Source organism: Lutra lutra, chromosome 2 (genome assembly GCF_902655055.1).
Source record: "Lutra lutra chromosome 2, mLutLut1.2, whole genome shotgun sequence".
Lineage (NCBI taxonomy): Eukaryota > Metazoa > Chordata > Mammalia > Carnivora > Mustelidae > Lutra > Lutra lutra.
The window spans coordinates 56216171-56237019 of NC_062279.1; the positions used below are offsets into that span (position 1 = coordinate 56216171).

Genomic DNA, 20849 nt, shown 5'->3' on the forward strand with positions numbered 1-20849 from the left:
CATTCCACCATTCTCCCCACTAACCTCACAATAAAATTCAATCTTCTAAAAAGTCATAGCAGACTTTGAGATAAAAAATATGAAAACTCACCCAAAGACCCATAGTTTTTTGATGCCAAAGCATATGATAGAGTACATGGTTCCTCAAGAGACTCAGAGTCAAAAGTGAGAAGGGAGTGTGCAAACAAAAGTTTGCCTAACATGGTGTTCCTTTATTCCCCACTATGGAGGGAATATAGGGAAGGATTAGGCACACAGACTCATTAAGTCAGGCTGCCCTGCAACCCCTGTTTCCTCCGTAACCCTGGGCTTACTGTGATGTCACCCAAGACAAATGCCATGCATTTGTGATGGCCCCAACTGAGGCAGCTGCAGCTAACCCTTTATCAGCTTTGGTTAAATGCATAGGTTGGGCAAATCTGGACTGGGATGAAAAGAAGATGCTCCAGCTTCTAATTCCACTGCTTATGGTGCTCAAGGGACATGCCCTGGAAGATCCAGGTCTGTGCCAGGCTAACCCAGGGCAGAGGATGGAAAGAGGCCTACAACCTCTTACCTGGTTCCTGTAGACTTGATTCAGAGTCCTGAGGGGATGATGTGTTAGAGAAAATGGCTCAGGAAATGAGGAGATTACAACTGATTAATCAAAGTAGATGTTTTGGGCTTAGTGAACATGCCATTTAAAATGATCCCCAGGGTCTGGACCCAGAGTTCTGGAAATACAGGGGACTTGGAGCAAGAGTTTAGCAATTGCCTCTGCTTCTCCAGTCTTAAGTCTCCACTGACTTTATAGAAAGTCTTTATAAAAAGTCTCTACTCCCTTCTTTATAAATGTATTAAGGATCTTTCTAGGCCCAACACTCTGGGACAAGTAACAGAGTTGTGGTGGAATAAAGGCCTCATTAATTTAGACCACCTGTATGAGATTATGTAACCTCATAAAGTGGGAAAAGTTATAGGACTATTATAGGAGCAAATGAATTAATGCAGCATTTTCAAGTATGTTCAATAGAATTCTTGTCCTGTTAGAAAAGTCCTCATGGTTAAATAAGATTTTAAAAATGTTCTATTTCATACTTTTTCTGTAGAGTCACAGTGAATATTCACATATTAAAGGTTTTGAGAAATCTCAATGTGAAGAAAATAGTTTAATTTTATTTAATCTGATATTTCTTAAATATATCTGGCCACAAGACCACCCATTACCCCCTTATTTGTAGCATTTTTTTTTAGTTGTAACATTTTCCATTTATCCTTTATCCTTTCCATTTATTCATTATCCAGAATTACCAATTCCTATAACTTTCTCATTTTTCCTATTTGAATGGGTGTTGTTAATTGGTTTGTAGGACCTCTTTTTAATTTTAATGACATTAACCCTTTGTCTCTTATGTGTGCTGCAAAATCTTTTCTCCTAATTTTTTTAACACTCTTAAAAGTCTATTTTGGACCAAATGTAAAAATTTTAAATTTATGTAAAAAATTCATCAGTATTTTTATTTGATGTACTAGAAGGACCTCTTCATCCCAGGTTATAAACACAATCAGACCTGTAGCAGCATAATGAGTTCTGAAGTTAGACTGGCAGCAATTAATTACATTTCCTTCACATACTTGCTATGTAATCTCGGAATAAGTTAGTAAATATCTCTGTATTTGTTTTCTTATCTGTAAAATGGCAATATTAGAGTTTTTATGAAGATTACATATGCCTAAATCTCTGAGAACAATGCCAGACACTTTGCAGGTACTGAAAATTTGTTAGCTCTCATTATTCCAGAATTTAAATGATTTTATATCTTAAATTAACATTTTTCCCATCTGAGGTTGATAAAGATGTTTCCCTATGTTATTTTCTAGAAGTTTTATTTTTCATCTTTTACATTTAGATATGCAATTTGGTTTCAAATTTTATGTACAATACAAGGTAGAATTCAAGACTAATTTTTTTTAAAGAAAGTAATCTACAAAGGAACCCTCATTTGGCTATCTTCAGATATCCCAGCAGAAAATCTACAGGCCAGGAGATTGGAATGACATGTTCAAAGTGTTGAAAGATAAAACTTGCCAGCCAAGAATACTTTATCCAGCCAGGTATCCTTCAGATATGAAAGATAAATAAAGCCTTTTCCAGGTAAACAAGAGCTCAGGGAATTCACCACCACTTGATCTGCCTTGCAAGAAATGCTGAAAGGAGTTCTTCAGGTTGAAATGAAAAAAAAAAAAAAAATCCTTATTAGTGACATAAAAGCAAATGAAAGTACACACTACTCTAGCAAAGGTGAAAAATAAACAGAATTAAGAAACTGGAACTCTATATTAAAATGCTGGGTTAATCAATTACATTATAAAGGTTAAAGGAAAGGAACATTAAAATAACTATAGCTACTATAATTTTTCAATGAAATTTTCAATGAATTTACCTTTCAATGAAAGGTAAATTGTCTATGGACTCTGAAAAACAATCTGAGGGGTTTGAAGCAGTGGGGGGTGGGAGGTTGGGGGAACCAGGTGGTGGGTATTATAGAGGGCACAGATTGCATGGAGCACTGGGTGTGGTGCAAAAACAAGGAATACTGTTATGCTGAAAAAAAAATAAAAAAAAAAGAAAGGTAAATTGTGACATGAAAAATATAAAAGCAAAGGAGTAAAAGGGTGGAAGTTTATAGGCAAATGAAGATTAGGTGCTATCTGCATAAAAAGGACTATTTTATATATGAGATGTTTTATGTAAGCCACATGGTAACCACAAACTAAAAACCTAGAGAAGAGCCACAAAACATAAAAGGGGAGAGTAAATCACCATGGAAAACCACCACTTTATAAAAGAAGACAGAAACAGAGGGGAAAAAAAAAACAATGGAGATACAAAACAACCAGAAGATGAATATTATGATGGCAGTAGTATGCCTTAACATACCAATATTCACTCTAAATATAAATGAATCAAATTTACCAATAGAAAGACACAGAATATTCTGGGTGGATTAAAACGAAAACAAAAACAAACAAACAAAAAAAACAAGAACCAACTACATGCTGCCTACAGGAAACTCATTTTAGCTCTGAAGACACACCTAGGCTCAATGTAGAGGGATAGAAAAAGATACTTCATGCATGTGGAAAACAAAAGAAAAATGAAGGTGGCCATACTTACATCAGATTAGACATTATGCTAAAAAAGACAGCAAGAGATGCAGAAGATCATTATATTATGATTAAAAAGTCAATATATCAAGAAGATATAACAATAGTAAATATATGTGTACCCAACATTGCAGCAGTGGAATATATTAAACAAATACTAATGGATTTGAAGACAGAAATAGATAAAAATATAATAATAGGGGCGCCTGGGTGGCTCAGTGGGTTGGGCCGCTGCCTTCGGCTCGGGTCATGATCTCAGGGTCCTGGGATCGAGCCCCGCATCGGGCTCTCTGCTCGGCGGGGAGCCTGCTTCCTCCTCTCTCTCTCTGCCTGCCTCTCTGCCTGCTTGTGATCTCTGTCTGTCAAATAAATAAATAAATAAATATATATATATATATATATAATAATAGTAGTAGTATATCTCACTAACTCATTGTCAACAATGGGTAGGACATCCAGAAAAAAATCAAAAGAAAATATTGGAATTGAATCATAATCCAGAACAAATGAACTTAATAAACATGTATAGACCATTCTAACAAACAGCAAGCAGGAGAATATTCTTCTGGAGTGCACAAGTAACATTCTTGAGGATAGATTGTATGATATGGCACAAACGAAAAAAATCTTAGAAGTTTGAAGAGCATTGAAATCATATCAACTATCTTTTCTGACAACAATGGAATGAAGTTAGAAATGAAGAAGGGAAAAGCTGAAAAGTCTATAAGTATGTGGAACCTAAACAACAGACTTCTGAACAATCAATGGGTCAAAGAATAAATCAAAAGAGACATTTTACAGGGTGGCTTAGTTGGTTAAGAGACTGCCTTCAGCTCAGGTCGTGATCCTGAAGTCCAGGATCAAGTCCCCCATTGGGCTCCCTGCTCATAAGGGAGTGTGTGTCGCCCTCTGATCCTTCCCCCTTTCATCCTCTCTCTCTCTCTCTCCCTCTCTCATTCTCTCTTTCAAATAGATAAATAAAATCTTTAAAAAGAGAGAGAAAGAGAGAGACATTTTACAAATATCTCAAAACAAATGAAAATGGAAATGCAGTGTATCAAAAATTATGTGATGGGGCACCTGGGTGGCTCAGTGGGTTAAGCTTCTGCCTCCAGCTCAGGTCATGATCTCAGGGTCCTGGGATCAAGCCCCACTTCAGGCTCTCTGCTCAGTGGGTGCCTGCTTCCCCACCCCCATCTGCCTCTCTTCCTCCTTGTGATTTCTCTCTCTGTGTCTGTCAAATAAATAAATAAAATTTAAAAAAAAATTATGTGATGGGGCAAAAGTAATTGAGAGGAAAGTTTATAGTGATAAATGGATATATTAAGAAATTAGAATGATCTCAAATAAAAATCTATATTTATACTTCAGGGAACTTGATAAAGAAGAACAAATCAAGCCCATAGTTAGGAGAAGGAAAGAAATAATAAAGATCAGAGTGAAGATAAGTGAAATAGAAATCAGAAAAACAATACAAAGTGTCAACAAAACTAAAAGTCAGTTTTTTTTTAAAAGGATTTATTTACTTATTTGAGAGATACAGCAAGAGAGGGAATACAAGCAGGGGGCATGAGAGAGGGAGAAGCAGGCTTCCCACCAAGAGCCCAATGTGGGGCTCAATCACAGGACCCCAGGATCATGACCTGAGCTGAAGGCAGATATCCAAAGACTGAGCCACCCAGGCACCCCTAAAAGTCAGTTTTTTTAAAAAGGAAAAACAAAATTTACAAACCTTTAGCTAGACTAAGGAAAAAAAAAAAAAGAAAGAAGACCCAAATAATAAAATTAGAAATGAAAAAAGACATGACAACTTATACTACAAAAATACATAGGCTCATAAAAATTATATGGCAACAGATTAGATAACCTAGAAAATTGGACATATTCCTAGGACATAAAACTTACCAAACTGAATTATGAAGAAACAGAAAATCTGAGAAGACAAATAATGAGTAAGAAGATTGAATCAGGAGAGGAGGGCAAGATGGTGGAGGATTAGAGGATCTTATTTCAACTGGTCCCCTGAATTGAGCTGGATACCTACCAGACCACACTGAACACCCACAAAATTAGCCTGAGATGTAAGAAGATATATCTGGATCTATACCAACAGAATATCTCTGGCAGCTGGTTTTGAGGTGTGAAGTGTGGAGCCATGATTCTGCTGGCAGATATTGGAAGATAAACAGAAGGGGATGGGAGCCTCTGGGATCCTGCACCACCAGAGCACAAAAGCCTCCTGTGCTGGGGACCAGGCACAGACTTGCAGACCAGTAGCAGCAAGGGAAGGACTTTAGGGCAGCCCCAGACTGGAATCCTGAGCTGTGGGGGCGCATATGCAAACTGAGGGTGGCTGGCAGTTTTAGAAGCACAAAGGGCAGAGACATGCCTGGACCTGAAGTGAGGGCTGGGAGTGCTGCTGTGGGGAGCACAACACAGGAGGCTGTGGTTTTCAGGAGGAGAGACAAAAATGGAGACAATGTGGCCTGGAGGGTTCTCTGGTGGAAAACAGACTGGGATCTCTCTTTCTGAGACAGAAGTTTGGATACAGGTCACTCCTATTCTGACTCTCAGAAGGGATGCAGAAAGCTGTCAGGGAAAGATGCCAGAGAACAAAAGCCCCCCCAAAGCCAGTTTTCACTGAGCCCATCCCCCTCACAGGGGGGACTCTGCTCAAACAGGGTTACCTGAGTAACAGTGTGGCAGGCCCCTCCCCCAGAAGACAGGTCGGAAGAACAAGAGGCAGACAACCCTACGTTCCCTATAAAACAAGTGTATGTCGCTTGGGTTGTGGTCAATAATTTGGACTCTGTACATTCCCTCAACCATCCTTCAATAGAATGACTAAGAAGAGGAACCCCCAACACAGGAAAAACTAAGAGACTGTGACCTCTGCCACAGAATTAATGGATATAGATATAAGCAAGATGTCAGAAATAGATTTCAGTATAACAGTTATGCAGACAATAGCTAGGTTGGAGAAAACCATTAATGACAACATAGATTCTCTAAGGGCAAAAGTGAGAGTTGATCTGGTAGAACATAAAAATACTACCAATGAGAACAAATCTAATCTAGATACTTTAACAGCTAGGGTAAATAAGGCAGAAGAATGAATTAATGATCTAGAAGACAAAGTGATAGAAAAGAAGGATCCGGAGGAGGCCTGGAACAAACAGCTTAGAATCCATGAAAACAGAACAAGAGAAATAAATGATGCCATGAAATGTTCCAATGTCAGAATTACTGGGATCCCTGAGAGGGTGTAGAGAGAGAGGGAGGACTAGAAGATATATTTGAGCAAATCCTAGCTAAGAACTTCCCTAATCTGGGGAATAAAACAAACATTCATGTCCTAGAGGCAGATAGAGCACCTCCCAAAATCAAGGAGAATAAATCAACACCCAGGTATGTACTAGTAAAACTTGTGAATCTCAAAACCAAAGAAACCATCTTAAGGGTAGCTGAGGGGACGACATTCCTTATGTACAAAGGAAGGAACATCAGAACAACATCAGACCTGTCCACAGAGACCTGGCAAGCCAGAAAGGGCTGGCAAGACATATTCAGGGTACTCAATGAGAAGAACATATAGCTAAGAATACTTTATCTGGCAAGGCTGTGGTTTAGAATAGTTGGAGAGAGAAAGAGCTTCCAAGATGGGCAAATCTGAAAGAATACGTGACCACTAAAATTGGCCCTGCAAGAAACATTAAGGGGGTTCTGTAAAAGGAGAAAGACCCCAAAAGTGATACAGAACAGAACTTTACAGAGAAAATCTATAGAAACAAGGACATCACAGGCAACATGATAATAAAATTTTATCTTTCAATAATCACTCTCAATGTGAATGGCCTAAACGCTCCCATAAAATGGCACAGGGTTGCACATTGGATAAAAAGACAGGACCCATCCATATGCTATCTACAAGAGACTCATTTGAACCTAAAGATACATCCAGACTGAAAGTGAAGGGGTGGAGAACAATCTTTCATAACAATGGGCTGCAAAAGAAATCTCGGGTACCAATTCTCTTATCAGACAAATTAGACTTTAAGCTAAAGACTGTAGTCAGATATACAGAAGGACAGTATATCATTCTTAAAGGTCTATCCAACCAGAAGATATAACAATTGTAAATATCTATGCCCCCAACATGGGAGCAGCCAACTACATAAGCGAACTGTTAACCAAAATAAAGAGACATATTGATAAGAATGTGTTAATTGTAGGAGACCTTACCACTCCATTCTAAACAACAAACAGATAATTTTGGCAAAAAATCAACAAAGAAACAAGAGCTTTGAATGACACATTGGACCAGATGGACCTCATAAACATATACAGAACATTCCATCTTAAAACAACAAAATACTCATTCTTCTAGAGCACACATGAAACTTTCTCCAAAATACAACACATACTGGGTCACAAATCAGGTCTCTGCTGATACCAAAGACTGAGATTATTCCCAGCATATTCTCAGATCACATTGCTTTGAAATTGGAACTCAATCACAAGAAAAAGTTTGGAAGAAATTCAAACACTTGGAACCTAAAGACCATCCTGCTTAAGAATGCTTGGGTCAACTAGGAAATGAAAGAAGAAATTAAACAATTCATGGAAAACAATGAGAACAAAAACACATCCATCCAAAACCCATGGGATATAGCAAAGGTGGTCCTAAGGGGAAAATACATAGCCATCCAAGCCTTATTCAAAAAAATAGAAAAATCCTGAATATACAAATTGTCTTTAGACACTAAAGATCTGGAGAATCAACAACAAATTAAGCCTAACCCATGCACAAGAAGGGAAATAATTAAGATTAAAGCACAGATCAATGAATTAGAAACCAGAAATACAGTAGAACATATCAACGAAACTAGAAGCTGGTTCTTTGAAAGAATTAATAAAATCAATAAACCACTGGCCAGACTTACCCAAAAGGAAAGAGAAAGGACCCAAATTAATAAAATTATGAATGAAAGGGGAGAGATCACCTCTGACAACACTAAGGAAATAGAAGCCATAATCAGAAACTATTATCACTACTGTTATATGCAATAAGTTAAGAAACCTAGAAGAAATACATGAATTCCTGAAAACCTATAAACTTCCAAGACTGAAACAGGAAGAAACAACAACCTGAACAGACCAATATCCAGTAAGGAGATTGAAGCACTGATCAAAAACCTCAAAAAAGAGTCCAGGACCAGATGGATTGCATGGGGAATTCTACCAAACATTCAAAGAAGAAATAATACCTATTTTCCTGAAACGGTTTCAAAAAAAGAGAAACAGAAAGAAAACTTCCAGGCTCTTCCTATGAGGCCAGCATTACCTTGATCCCCAATCCAGGCAAAGACCCCATCAAAAAGGAAAATTTCAGACCACTATCCCTGATCAACATGGATGCCAAAATTCTCAACAAGATCCTAGCTACTAGGATCCAACAGTATATAAAAAGGATTATCCACTACAACCAGGTGGAAATTTCCCTGGGAATAAAGGGTGGTTTGACATTCACAAATCAATCAATGTGACAGAACACATTAATATGAGTGAGAAGAAACACATGGTCCTCTCAGTTGGTGCAGAAAAAGCATTTAACAAAATACAGCATCCTTTCCTGATTAAAACCCATCAGAGTATTGGTATAGAAGGAGCATTCCTCAATTTCATAAAATCCATCTATGAAAAACTCACAGTGAATATTATTCTTAATGGGGAAATGCTGAGAGCCTTTCCCTTAAGATCAGGAACACGACAAGGATGTCTACTCTCACCACTATTGTTCAACATAGTACTAGAAATCTTAGCAACAACAATCAGATAACAAAAAGAAATAAATGTATTCAAATTGGCAAAGAAGAAGACAAACTCTCTCTCTTCACAGATGACATGATACTTTGTGTGGAAAACTCAAAAGACTCCACTCCCAAATTACTAGAACTCATACAGCAATTCAGTAATGTGGCAGAATATAAAATCAATGCACTGAAATCAGTTTCTTTCTTATACACTAACAATGAAACTGTAGAAAGAGAAATTAGAGCATCAATTCCATTTACAATAGCACCAAAAACCATAAGATACCTTGGAATAAACCTACGAAAGAGGTAAAAGATCTATACTCTTGGAACTACAGAACACTCATGAAAGAAGTCAAAGATACAAAAAGATGGAAAAACATACCATGCTCATGGACTGGAAGAATAAACATTGTTAAAATGTCTATGCTACCCAGAGCAATCTATACTTTCAATGCCATCCCAATCAAAATACCAATGGCATTTTTCAAAGTGCTGGAACAAACAATCCTAAAATTTGTATGGAACCAGGAAGGACCCCAAATCACCAAGGAAATGTTAAAAAAGAAAAACAAAGCTGGAGGCATCACGTTGCCCAATTTCAAGCTATATTACAAAGTTGTAATCACCAAGACAATATGGTACTGGCACAAAAACAGACATGTAGACCAATGGAAAAGAATAGACAGTCCAGATATGGACCCTCAACTCTATGGTCAACTAGTCTTAGATGAAGCAGGAAAGAATATCCGGTGGAAAACAGACAGTCTCTTCAATAAATGGTGCTGTGAAAATTAGACAGCTATATACAGAAGAATGAAATTCAACCATACTCTTACACCATACGCAAAGGTAAACTCAAAATGGGTGAAAGACCTCAATGCGAGACAGGAATACATCAAAATCCTAGAGGAGAACATAGGCAGGAACTTCTTCACCATCAGCCACAGCAACTTCTTCATGACACATCTCCAAAGGCAAGGGAAAAAAAAGCAAAAATGAACTTTTGGGACTTCATCAAAATAAAAGGCTTCTGCACAGCAAAGGAGACCATTAATAAAACAAAGAGGCAACCCACGGAATGGGAGAAGGTATTCGCAAATGACACTACAAAGGGCTGATATTCAAGATCTATAAAGAACTTCTCAAACTCAACACCCAAAGAACAAATAATCAAGTCAATAAATGGGCAGAAGATATGAACAGACACTTCTCCAAAGAAGACATACAAATGACTAACAGACACATGAAAGAATGTCCATTGTCATTAGCCATCAGGAAAATTCAAATCAAAATCACATTGAGTCACCACCTTACACAAGTCAGAATGGCAAAAATAGACAAGGCAAGAAACAACAAATGTTGGAGGCTGTGGAGAAGGGGAACCCTCCTACACTATTGGTGGTAATGCAAGTTAGTGTAGCCACTTTGGAAAACAGTGTGGAGGTTCTTTAAAAAATTAAAAATAGAGCTAACCTATGACCCAGCAATTGCACTATTGGATATTTACCCCAAAGATACAGATGTAGTGAAAAGAAGGGCGATATGCATCCCAATGTTCATAGCAGCAATGTCCACAATAGCCAAACTGCAGAAAGAGCATAAATGCCCTTTAACAGACAAATATATAAAGAAGATGTGGTCCATATACACAAGGGAGTATTACTCAGCCATCGGAAAGGATGAATATCCAGCTTTTGCATTAACATGGATGGGACTGGAGGAGATTATGCTAAGTGAATAAGTCAAGCAGAGAGAGTCAATTGTCATATGCTTTCACCTATTTGTCAAACATAAGGAATGCATGGAGGACATTAGGAGAAGGAAGGGAAAAACGAAGGGTGGGGGGAATCAGAAGAACCATGAGAGACTATGGACTCTGAGAAACAAACTGAGGGTTTTAGAGGGGAGGAGTGTGGGGGGATGGTTTAGCCTGGTGATGAGTATTAAGGAGGGCATGTATTACATGGAGCACTGGGTGTTATATGCAAACAATGAATCAGGGAACCCTACATCAAAAACTAATGATAAAATAGCATGGAGGACAAGGGGAGATGGAGAGGAGAAGGGAGTTGAGGGAAATTGGAAGGGGAGGTGAACCATGAGAGACTATGGACTCTGAAAAACGATCTGAGAATTTTGAAGGGGTGGGGGGGTGGGAGGTTGGGGGCACCAGGTGGTGGGTATTGTAGAGGGCACGGATTGCATGGAGCACTGGGTGTGGTGCAAAAATAATGAATACTGTTATGCTGAAAAAAAAAAAAAACTAATGATATACTATATAGTGACTAATATAAAAAAAAAAGTTTGAATCAGTAATCAAAAGCTAACCAACTTAGAGAAGGACAAGACCTGACAGTTCCAATGGTTCATTCTACCAAACATTTAAAGAAGAATTAATGCCAATCCTTTCAAACTCTTCCAAAAAATAGAAGAGGAATGAACATTCCCAAACATTTCACAAGACCAGCATATTCTAACACTAGAGCCAGATAAGGGTGTAATAAAAGAAAAAAAAACCCTACAGACCAATATTCCTGATGAATATAATTATACAAATTCTTAACAAAATATTAGCAAACAAAATTCAATAGGACATTAAAAGGATCATAAACCATGACTGAGTGATATTTATCCCTAGGATTAAAGAATGGTTCACAAATCAATACATGTGGCACACCACATTAACTGAATGAAAGATAAAAATCACATGATCATTTCAATAGATGCAGAAATAACATTTGACAAAATACATTAGCTTTCCATGATAAAAATGTTCAACATATTGGGTATAGAAGGAACATACTTCAACATAATAAAAGCCATATATGACAAACCCGCAGCCAATACTATACTCAATGGGGAAAAATTGAATGTTTTTTTCCTCTAAGGCCAGGAACAAGACAAAAGTGCCCATTCTCATTTACTCAGCAAAGCACTGGAAGTCCTAGCCAGAGCAATCAGTCAAGAAAATAAAATAAAAGGCATCCAAATGAAAAAGGAAAATTGTTTTGGGATACAGATGATGTAATTTTTTATATAGAAAATATATTTACAACACTAAAAATCTAATCAATGAACTCAGCAAAGTTGCAGGATACAAGATCAACATACAGAAATCAGTTGTATTTCTGTAGACTAACAACATTATATCTGAGAATGAAATAAATAATCTCATTCACAATAGAATAAAAAAATAGGAATAAAGTTAACCAAAAAGATGAAAGATCTCTACAGTGAAAACTATAACTTTGGTAAAAAAAAAAATTGAAGAAAACACAAACAAATGGAAAAATATCCCATGTTTATGGATCAGAATTAATACTGTTAAAATGTTGATACTACTCAAAACCATCTATGGCATCAATACAATCTCTATCAAAATTCCAACATCTTTCTCAGGAATAGAAAGAAAAAACTTAAAATTTGTATGGAATCATCACAGACCCAGGAAGAACAAACTGGAGGCATCACACAAAGCTTCAGGGAATAAACTCAGACAGAAAGACCAATGGAAACAAAGTGACAGCCCAGAAATAAACCCTCACGTATGGGGTCAACTAGTATTTGACAGGGACTCAAGAATACTCAATGGGGAAAAAAGTCTCTTCAATAAATGGTTCTGGAAAACAGGTTAGTCACATTAATTAAATGGGACCCTTACACCACACATCAAAGTTAACTTGAAATGGATTAGAGTCTTAAACATAAAAACTAAGACCATAAAACTCCTAGAAGAAAACAAAGGGAAAAACTTCCTTGACATTGTTACTGGCAATAATTTTTTGGTTGTGATACCAAAAACATAAGCAATAAAAGGAAAAATTAGTAAAAGGAAATATATCAAACCAAAAAGTTCTGCACAGCAGAAGAAAAAGTCAACAAACTAAAAGGCAACATATTGAATGGGAGAAAGTATTTGCAAATCATATATCTGATGAAGGCTTAATATCCAAACTATATAAAGAATTCATACAATTTTAACTTTCTTTTGATTAAAAAATAGAGGAACTGAATTTGGGAACTTCTTTCCCAAAGAAGACATACAAATGACCAACAGATAGGTGAAACATGAACAGATACACTGACATCAGTAATCTTTAGGAAAAATCAAATCAAAACCACAATGAGATATCACCTCGCAACTGCTAAAGTAGCTTTTATCAAAAAAACAAGAGTTACCAAAAATTGGGAAGGATGTAGAGAAAAGGGAACTCTTATGCACTGTTAGTGGGAATGTAAATTGGTGCAACCATTTTGGAAAACAGAATGGGGTTTTCTTAAAAAATTGAGAATAGAATTGCTATATGATCTTGCAATCCCATTTCTGGGTATATATCCAAAGGAAAGGAAAACAGGATCTCAAAGAGTTGTCTGTATTTCCACATTCATTTCAGCATTATTCACAACAGCCAAGATATGGAAACAACCTAAGTGTCTGTCAATGGATGAATGTATGAAGATGTGATATATATGTTACTATTATTCAGTCATAGGAAAGAAGGAATTCCTGCCATTTACAATAACATGACTGGACTCTGAGGGCATGATGTTGAGTGAAATAAATCAAGACAGAGAAGGACAAAGACTGTATGGTCTCACTTATATTTGGAATCTGAAAAAAACAAAGTTATAGAAACAGAGTGGAATGGTGGTTATCAAGGGCCAGGGGTATAAGAAATAGGAAGAAGTTGGTCAAAGGATCCAAATTTTCAGTTAGAAGATGAATAAATTCTGGGAGCCTAGTGTATAATATGGTGATTATGATTAATAGTACCATAGTATATACTTGAAAGTTGCTAAGAGAGTAGATCTTACATGTTCTCACTACAAAAAAATGGTAACGGGATGTGGTGGAGTTGTTAGTTAATGCTATGGTGATAATCATTTTGCAATATACAAGTGTATCAAATACATATGTTGTCCATATTAAAGTTTCACACTGTTCTATGTCAGTTATATCTTAATCTGGAAAACAAAATTATCCTCAGCAGAAGACACTAGATACTAGATACTGCAGAAGGAAGGGACTTTTTTCCTGGTTCTTGTCTGGCATGCTTCTGTTTGTTTCTCCTTGTTCCTACAGTATGATTGTTGCAGGGGGAGAGGACGTCCAGAAGTGCTTGGCTCTAGCCATAGGTCATAAGCTTGAGCCTTGTCCCCTGTCTAGTGACCTCCTGATATGTAAATGGCTCCAAAATGGCTTCTAACTTTTTACACATCCATTTGTTTTCTTTTTCTTTTTAAGATTTTATTTACTTATTTATTTATTTTTTTGAAAGAGAGAGGAGAGAGAGAGCATGTGTAGGGGGAAGAGGCAGAGGGAGGAGCAGACTTTCCACGGAGCAGGGAGCCCTCGATGTGAGGCTCAATCCCAGGACCCCAGGACCATGACCTGGGCAAAAGGCAGTTGTTTAACTGACTGAGCCACCCAGGTGCCCCATCCATTTATTTTCAATAAAGCCCAACTTAGCAGTTTTTAGATGTTGAGAGCCTGCCTGTTATGCATACCCGGTGAAACTGCACCCAATATGTGCTAGTCATAGATAAGATAAAGCCTGTTGATTATCAACACCCACACCATTATTTGCCCTTAATTGCTCTTTGACTCAGAGACTCCCATATCTGCTGCTGAGCAACATTACCTAGATGTTAAGCACCTTCTCTGATCTCTTCCCCTGGGAGTTCCCTTGTCCTCCTCCCCTTCTGGATGGTGGCCCTTGGAGTTTCTAGATGGTCTCCTGCTGTTAAAGGGCTTCTAGGACAAACAGACCAACTTAAATGAAGCTTGTGTGTGCTACTGCCACCTTGTGGTCATATATTTTTCTTTGACAGGTCCCCCAAATCCTTCCAGTCTCCTTAAACCTTCTCACTGCAGCTGTCCCAACACAGACATGGACATCCCAGGCCTTGTGCCCTCTGGCTAATGAGCAGGCTCTTGATACCTAAGCTCCCTCCTGCTCACCTCTACCTGCTTACCAGGAGGGGTGTTATAGCTTCAATCTAGCTGTACTTTAAAGGGATGTCTCCTGCTTGTGTAGCAATAGAACTAGCAACCTTCTGTTTTCCCTTGGGCTGCAAAACTCACATTATCCAGTGATTTCTGAACCCAAAACTTAGGGAGAGGCTCCTCTGTCACGTTCAGTCCTTCACTCTACCCTAGACTTATGGTATTCTTGGAGTCCTCTTGACCGTTTGTAGTTCTTCCTCTGTTATAATTTGATTCCTGATATTGACTTTCCCTATTCAAATTCTACATGGTTGCTGTCTCTTGAATGGATCCTACATATCTTTGGCCCTTTTGCATTGCCACCCCAAACACTTTATAGCTTCTGATGGATCTCTTCCCTGACATCTCCAGGTCTCACAGTGGTTTTGAATGTAAGGGATCGACATTAAAGGAGGAGTGTTTTGCTGGTGTTTTCTGAGACTCTGCCTCTCTGTGCCCTTCTGTGCCTGCTCATTTATTTCACTCAGCTTCATTACCAGTCTAAACTTGGAAGATGGTGAGAATACCTCATAAGAAGGATTTCTCTATGCTCCTCATGTACAAATGGCTCTTTTGTTTCTCTTTCAAAGTTCATTGTGGCCACCGACCTGCCTTTTCAAATTCATCATTGTTATCATTTCGTGAACTGTTTGAAGTCCAGGAAGGTGAGTTCCCATGGCAAGTGAGTATCCAGATCTCACGGAAACACCTCTGTGGAGGCTCAATCATACATCGGTGGTGGGTTTTGACAGCTGCCCATTGCTTCCCAAGAACCCTGTAAGTTTCTGAAGCATTGTCTTAATTTGCATCAAATTTCCTCAACATTTTAAAAAAGATTTCGTCTATTTATTTGGCAGAGAGAGAGATCACAAGTAGGCAGAGAGGCAGGTTGGGGCGGTGGGGGGAGTGGGGAGAAGCAGGCTGAGCAGAGAGCCTGATGCGGGGCTCAATTCCAGGACCCTGAGATCATGACCTGAGCTGAAGGCAGAGGCTTAACCCACTGAACCACCCAGGGGCCCCTTTCCTCAACATTTTGTCTGGGATGCATAGCTTAATGGATTAGTCATAAGGGTTATGAACCCATGGACTCTATACCCAGTTTGTTTCCCATTGGCTTTGTATCAAAAAGTCTCTTTCTATACCTACTTTCTCCTTTTAAGTGAACCATATCCTAAGGTTGGCTGCTAGTTGTGACTATGCACCCAGTATTGGAAAATCAGTACAAGTTTTTCCTTCTCCTGCCTGCCATATGTGAGGACAATGCACTATGTTTGTTCATTGTACACATACTCATTAAACACCTACCATGGGCTGTTCCAAGTGCTGGTGATATAGCAATCAACAAGACAGTCAAAATCCCTATTGTCAAGGAATTCACATTCTATTTTCTTGAATTGATTCATTCGTCTTTCTCTGGGTCGGGGAAATCTTCCTGGGCTGATGATTCGCTAGCTTAGACATTTGCTTGAGCCTGGACTCCTGATTCCTGCCACTCTGATCTTTAGCCAGTCTCCTAGGGCACACTACACATCCACTCTTCAGATTTCTCAGTATCACTCGTGAACTCTGCTGTTTACAAATGCGTCTATAAATGTGAAATGTAGTGTAACTGTTACTATAGCTTGGGAGTTATTATTTTCATTTTTAGGTTAAAATGGCATTGGGAAATATTACCGTGGTCATGGGAACCAATAGATTCAGTGATGTCCACTTGGAGAGAAAGCAAGTGCAGAAGATAATTATTCACAAAGATTATAAACCATCCCACCTTGACAGTGATCTCTCCTTGCTTCTGCTTGCCACAACCAGTACAATTCATAACTTCAAAATGCCCCATCTGTCTGCAGAAGAAGGAAAGGATCTGGGACCGGTGTTGGATGGCAGAGTGGGTGACAGCTTATGAGCATGGTATGTGTCCTTCCCTTCAAAATCCATAGAAAGTTCACATTATGTTTCTTTGGGCTAGACAGCATGATGCTTTGGAAGACTCAGGTCTAAATTTTGGTCTCACGACTCTAGCTTTGTGATCTTGAGCTAGTTCTTCCACCTTCATCACCCTCACCTTTTCTCACCTGTAGAATGACAGCAGTGTCTCCCTCAAATCGGTTATGTGGATTAAATTAAATGCAATTATATTGTAAAGTCTCTAGTGAAAGCCTGGAATATAGAAGAATCTCAAAATATGAGAGTGATAATTTTGGGGGGGTCAGAAACACTGGGCACTAGAAAGCCAATTTGGATTCTTCCTTCATGGGTTGTTTTATAATGTACATCTCTCCATCTGTTTATCATTTGATGAAAGTCAGTGATCAAAACAACTGAACCAGTGATTCTTCAACCAAGCTTTGTCATCAATGACTCTACTCTTTCCCCAGGGCTCAAGGCTGGCCAGACAGTGAGAACCTCTGGGAGGGTGGGAATGGGATGGGGAAGCTAGAAGGTCCTCTAGAATTACAGTTTTTTCCTTTCCACAAATTGGCAGTAATAGGTGGGTCATTTTCCTGGTTTCTCCACTGACCTAGCAGAGACACTGGACAACACTGACTCAGAAGCTGTGTTGTTCTGAACCTCAGCACAGGGACCAACCATGCCTATGGAGAGATAGTAGAGCCATGGAGAAAGTTTATTCTAAGTTTACCTGGCAAGTATTGGTGCTGTGGGTTTAGTAGGCTGCTTCCAGAAGGAATGAGTTTCCCAAAGAGAATACATACAAGCAGAAATGAAAGAACCACTTACTGGAGATCTTGAGGAGGAGATTGAGTGGGGCATTATATTAGGTCACCTCTAAGGCCTTTCTACCCTGTGAGTCTATGGTTTGCGAAGTGTTTGCATCATTCTGTGGCTTCCACCCTGATCAACCACTTTCAGTGGTTGATGCAGCACTCATTCTCACACTAGCTTCCTCATTTCCCAGACCTAAAGGACAACTTAAACGTGTACCTGCAGAAGCTGAGAGTGATGCAGATTAGCTGGAGAGAATGCAGCAAGAGAGTAGACCAGCTCTCTAGGAAACATGGTTTGGTGCTTGGAAGGAACCAGGCACCAAAGGCGATTGCCAGGTACTCAGCCCTTGCCTCAGCCCCATCTTCCCTGTCCCACCAGTTTCTAGGTTCTCAGGATAGTACCCTGGAGAGAGGCCCCTAGTCCATGCCACTAGGGCCCCCTCATCCTGCCCTCTTTTTAGAGCTACTGTTGATTCCTTGCAGACTGTACCTTCTTCATTCTCTCATTCTCAGGGAGACAGTGGGGCACCTATGGTCTGTACTACTCATGGAACCCAGAGGCTCTTCCAAGTGGGTGTCTTCAGTTGGGGTAAAAGATCTGGCTTCAGGGGGAGGCCCGGTATGTTTGTGTCTGTCGCTCAATTTATTCAATGGATCCAGGAGGAGACAGAAAAGGAGGGAAAAGCCTATACCATCTCAGGAGCCTGGAGAAGCTCCCTGCTTCATGTTCCAATATACCCATTATTGTTGGGGCGTGGGTTCTCAAATGTTGTTTGCCACCATGTTACTGGTGATAAATCAAATCACTAAGCTTTAGACCCATCTTTACTTCTTCTCCTTCCTCCTCTTTTCCCCTCCCATTTTTACAAAACATCTATGAAACATTGATATGAGTTTAGCTTCTCTGCTAAACCCTGGAAGTTAGACATTTAGTCTCCCAAATATTGCATATTGCAAATCTAATGAGCAAGACCAGATTACAGCACTAAAAAGAGGTACAAGCATTACATTGGGGATCTCAGAGGAATAAAGATGACCTCCAAAAAGGTCAAAGAAGGCTTCAGGATAGTGTTGGAAATCAACCTTGAGAAGTCACTTCATGTTTTGGACCTTGATTTCTTTATCTATGAGTAAGGAGATTTGATCACAGAATTCAAGGTCTTTCATCACTCTGACATTTTGGTTATTGAGTAAATTCTTTTACTTCTTTCATGGAACATAGTATTGCCAAACTTGTGACCAGCTTTAATTCCATCATCCCAGTGCTTTACACAGACCCAAACACAGGAGATGCCCAGCTGAGGTAAAATGCTTTCATCCTGGCCGGTCATGAAGGGAAGTCTATGGTAGAGTTAGGATCAGGAGTTTCTTGTCCTATTTAGGAGTTGAAAGTAGGTGATTATGACTTGAGACTTAGAGATCATACCTTTCTTTCCCTCCCCTTAATATCACCAACTAAAATGTTAGCCTAATGAAGTGGCTTGGAGGAATCAGCAAAATCTGCCCTTTCCATAGACATGGGTAACTGAATGAGGGCCACTGTTGAGTGGTCAAAGTCTTTACTTCTAAAAATGGGAATGGATGAAAATTCAAGGACAAGAAAGCCAGTAGGTCCTGTCACTGAGAGGAATCAGAATAGCTGGTGTGCCAAACAAAAATACAAAGGATAAGAATTTGTTCTTAGAAAACTGTGAATGTTTAAAGATCAGGGCTATAAAGTGCAGTCAGAGACCAGTTGTAGAGTCTTTCCAAGGTCTTTCTTGGTTGAGTCAACCTGACATGGACATGACCCAAATTAGAAGATGCAAAGAAGACAATCAACAATACGTCACCCCATGGGAGTCCATAAAGAGAAAAACATTCATTCATTCAGATACCTTGTGAATAATTAATGTGTATCGGGCATTGTAAAAATTAAAGGGATGTAAATATGTAGTTCATGTCTTCAAATGTGTATGAACCACATTATGTAGCCACAGTCAAATTTATGAATCTTTTCAAGGAGTCTCAAAGTGATTATTTTTATGGGATATTATTTTACTGACCATATTAGAGTTTTCCAGAGAAACAGAAAAAATTGTGTATGAGGGGGAGGGAGAGAATTAGAGTTTTATTTAAGAAATTGACTCATGCAATTATGGAGGATGGTAAGTCTGAAATCTGAATGGAAGACTAGTAGACTGGAGACCCAGAGAAGGATTGATGTTGCAATGTGGAGTCTGAGACAGTCTGAGGAATTTTCCAGCCTCCCTAGGACTAAAATTATCTGGATGTCTGGTAAAAATGCAGATTCCTGGATTTTATCTCAGCCTTATAAAATTAGGAGCTCTAGGGGTGAGGCCCAAGTCATCTGCATTAGAAGCTCTCTGGGTCATTCTTTTAAATTTTTAAAGTTTTAACAGCTTTGCATGTACAATAAATTGTACACATTGAAGTATAGAATTAGGTAAGTTTTGACATATGTATATACTCATGAAATGATCACCACAATCAAGAGAATGAATGTACCTATTAACCCAAAGCTTTCCTCACGACCTTTGAGACACAAAAGTTTTTAATTTTCATGAATCCCAATTTACCAACTTTTTTTCTATGGTTCATGCTTTGGTGTTATAACTAATAAATCTTTGCCTAACTCAAAGTTGCAAAGACCATTTTTGTTTGTTTGTTTTGTCTTGTTTTGTTTTCACTTTAACATTTTAAAAATTTTCATAGACTTTTTGGTATTCAAAAAAATTTTATTGGGGCATAATTAACTTTTAGTGTGATATTATTTTTTAAAAATCAATATAATGATTCAACAATATTATATGTTATTCAGTGCTCATCAAGATAAATATACCCTTGGTCTCCTTTATGTATTTCACCCTTTACCCACCCACTTCCCTCTGGCAACCACCAGTTAATATACTTTTTTGAGTAGGTACAGGTTTACAGAAAAATTGAGCAGAAAGTACAGAGAGTTCCCAAATACCACCACCCCCTCCCAATTTCCCCTATTTTTAACATTTCGCAGTAGTATGGCACATTTATTACAATTACTAATTCAATATTGGTAGATTATTAACTGAAGTTTATGGTTTAGAGTTCATTCTTTATGTGGCACATTCTATGGGTTTTAACAAATGTATAATGGCATGTCCACCATTACAATATCATACAGAATAGTTTCACTGC

The 20849-nt window shown here is 38.5% G+C and overlaps 1 protein-coding gene across 1 annotated transcript; it reads left to right on the plus strand.

Annotated features, from left to right (window-relative positions):
* Positions 1-409: 409 nt before the first annotated feature.
* Positions 410-18482, plus strand: PRSS51 (serine protease 51). The gene is given in 7 exon segments (XM_053447829.1): positions 410-501; positions 15540-15614; positions 16598-16753; positions 16755-16857; positions 17864-17958; positions 17961-18008; positions 18186-18482. Coding segments are annotated over 7 exon segments (792 nt in total). The 5' UTR covers positions 410-483.
* Positions 18483-20849: the final 2367 nt, after the last annotated feature.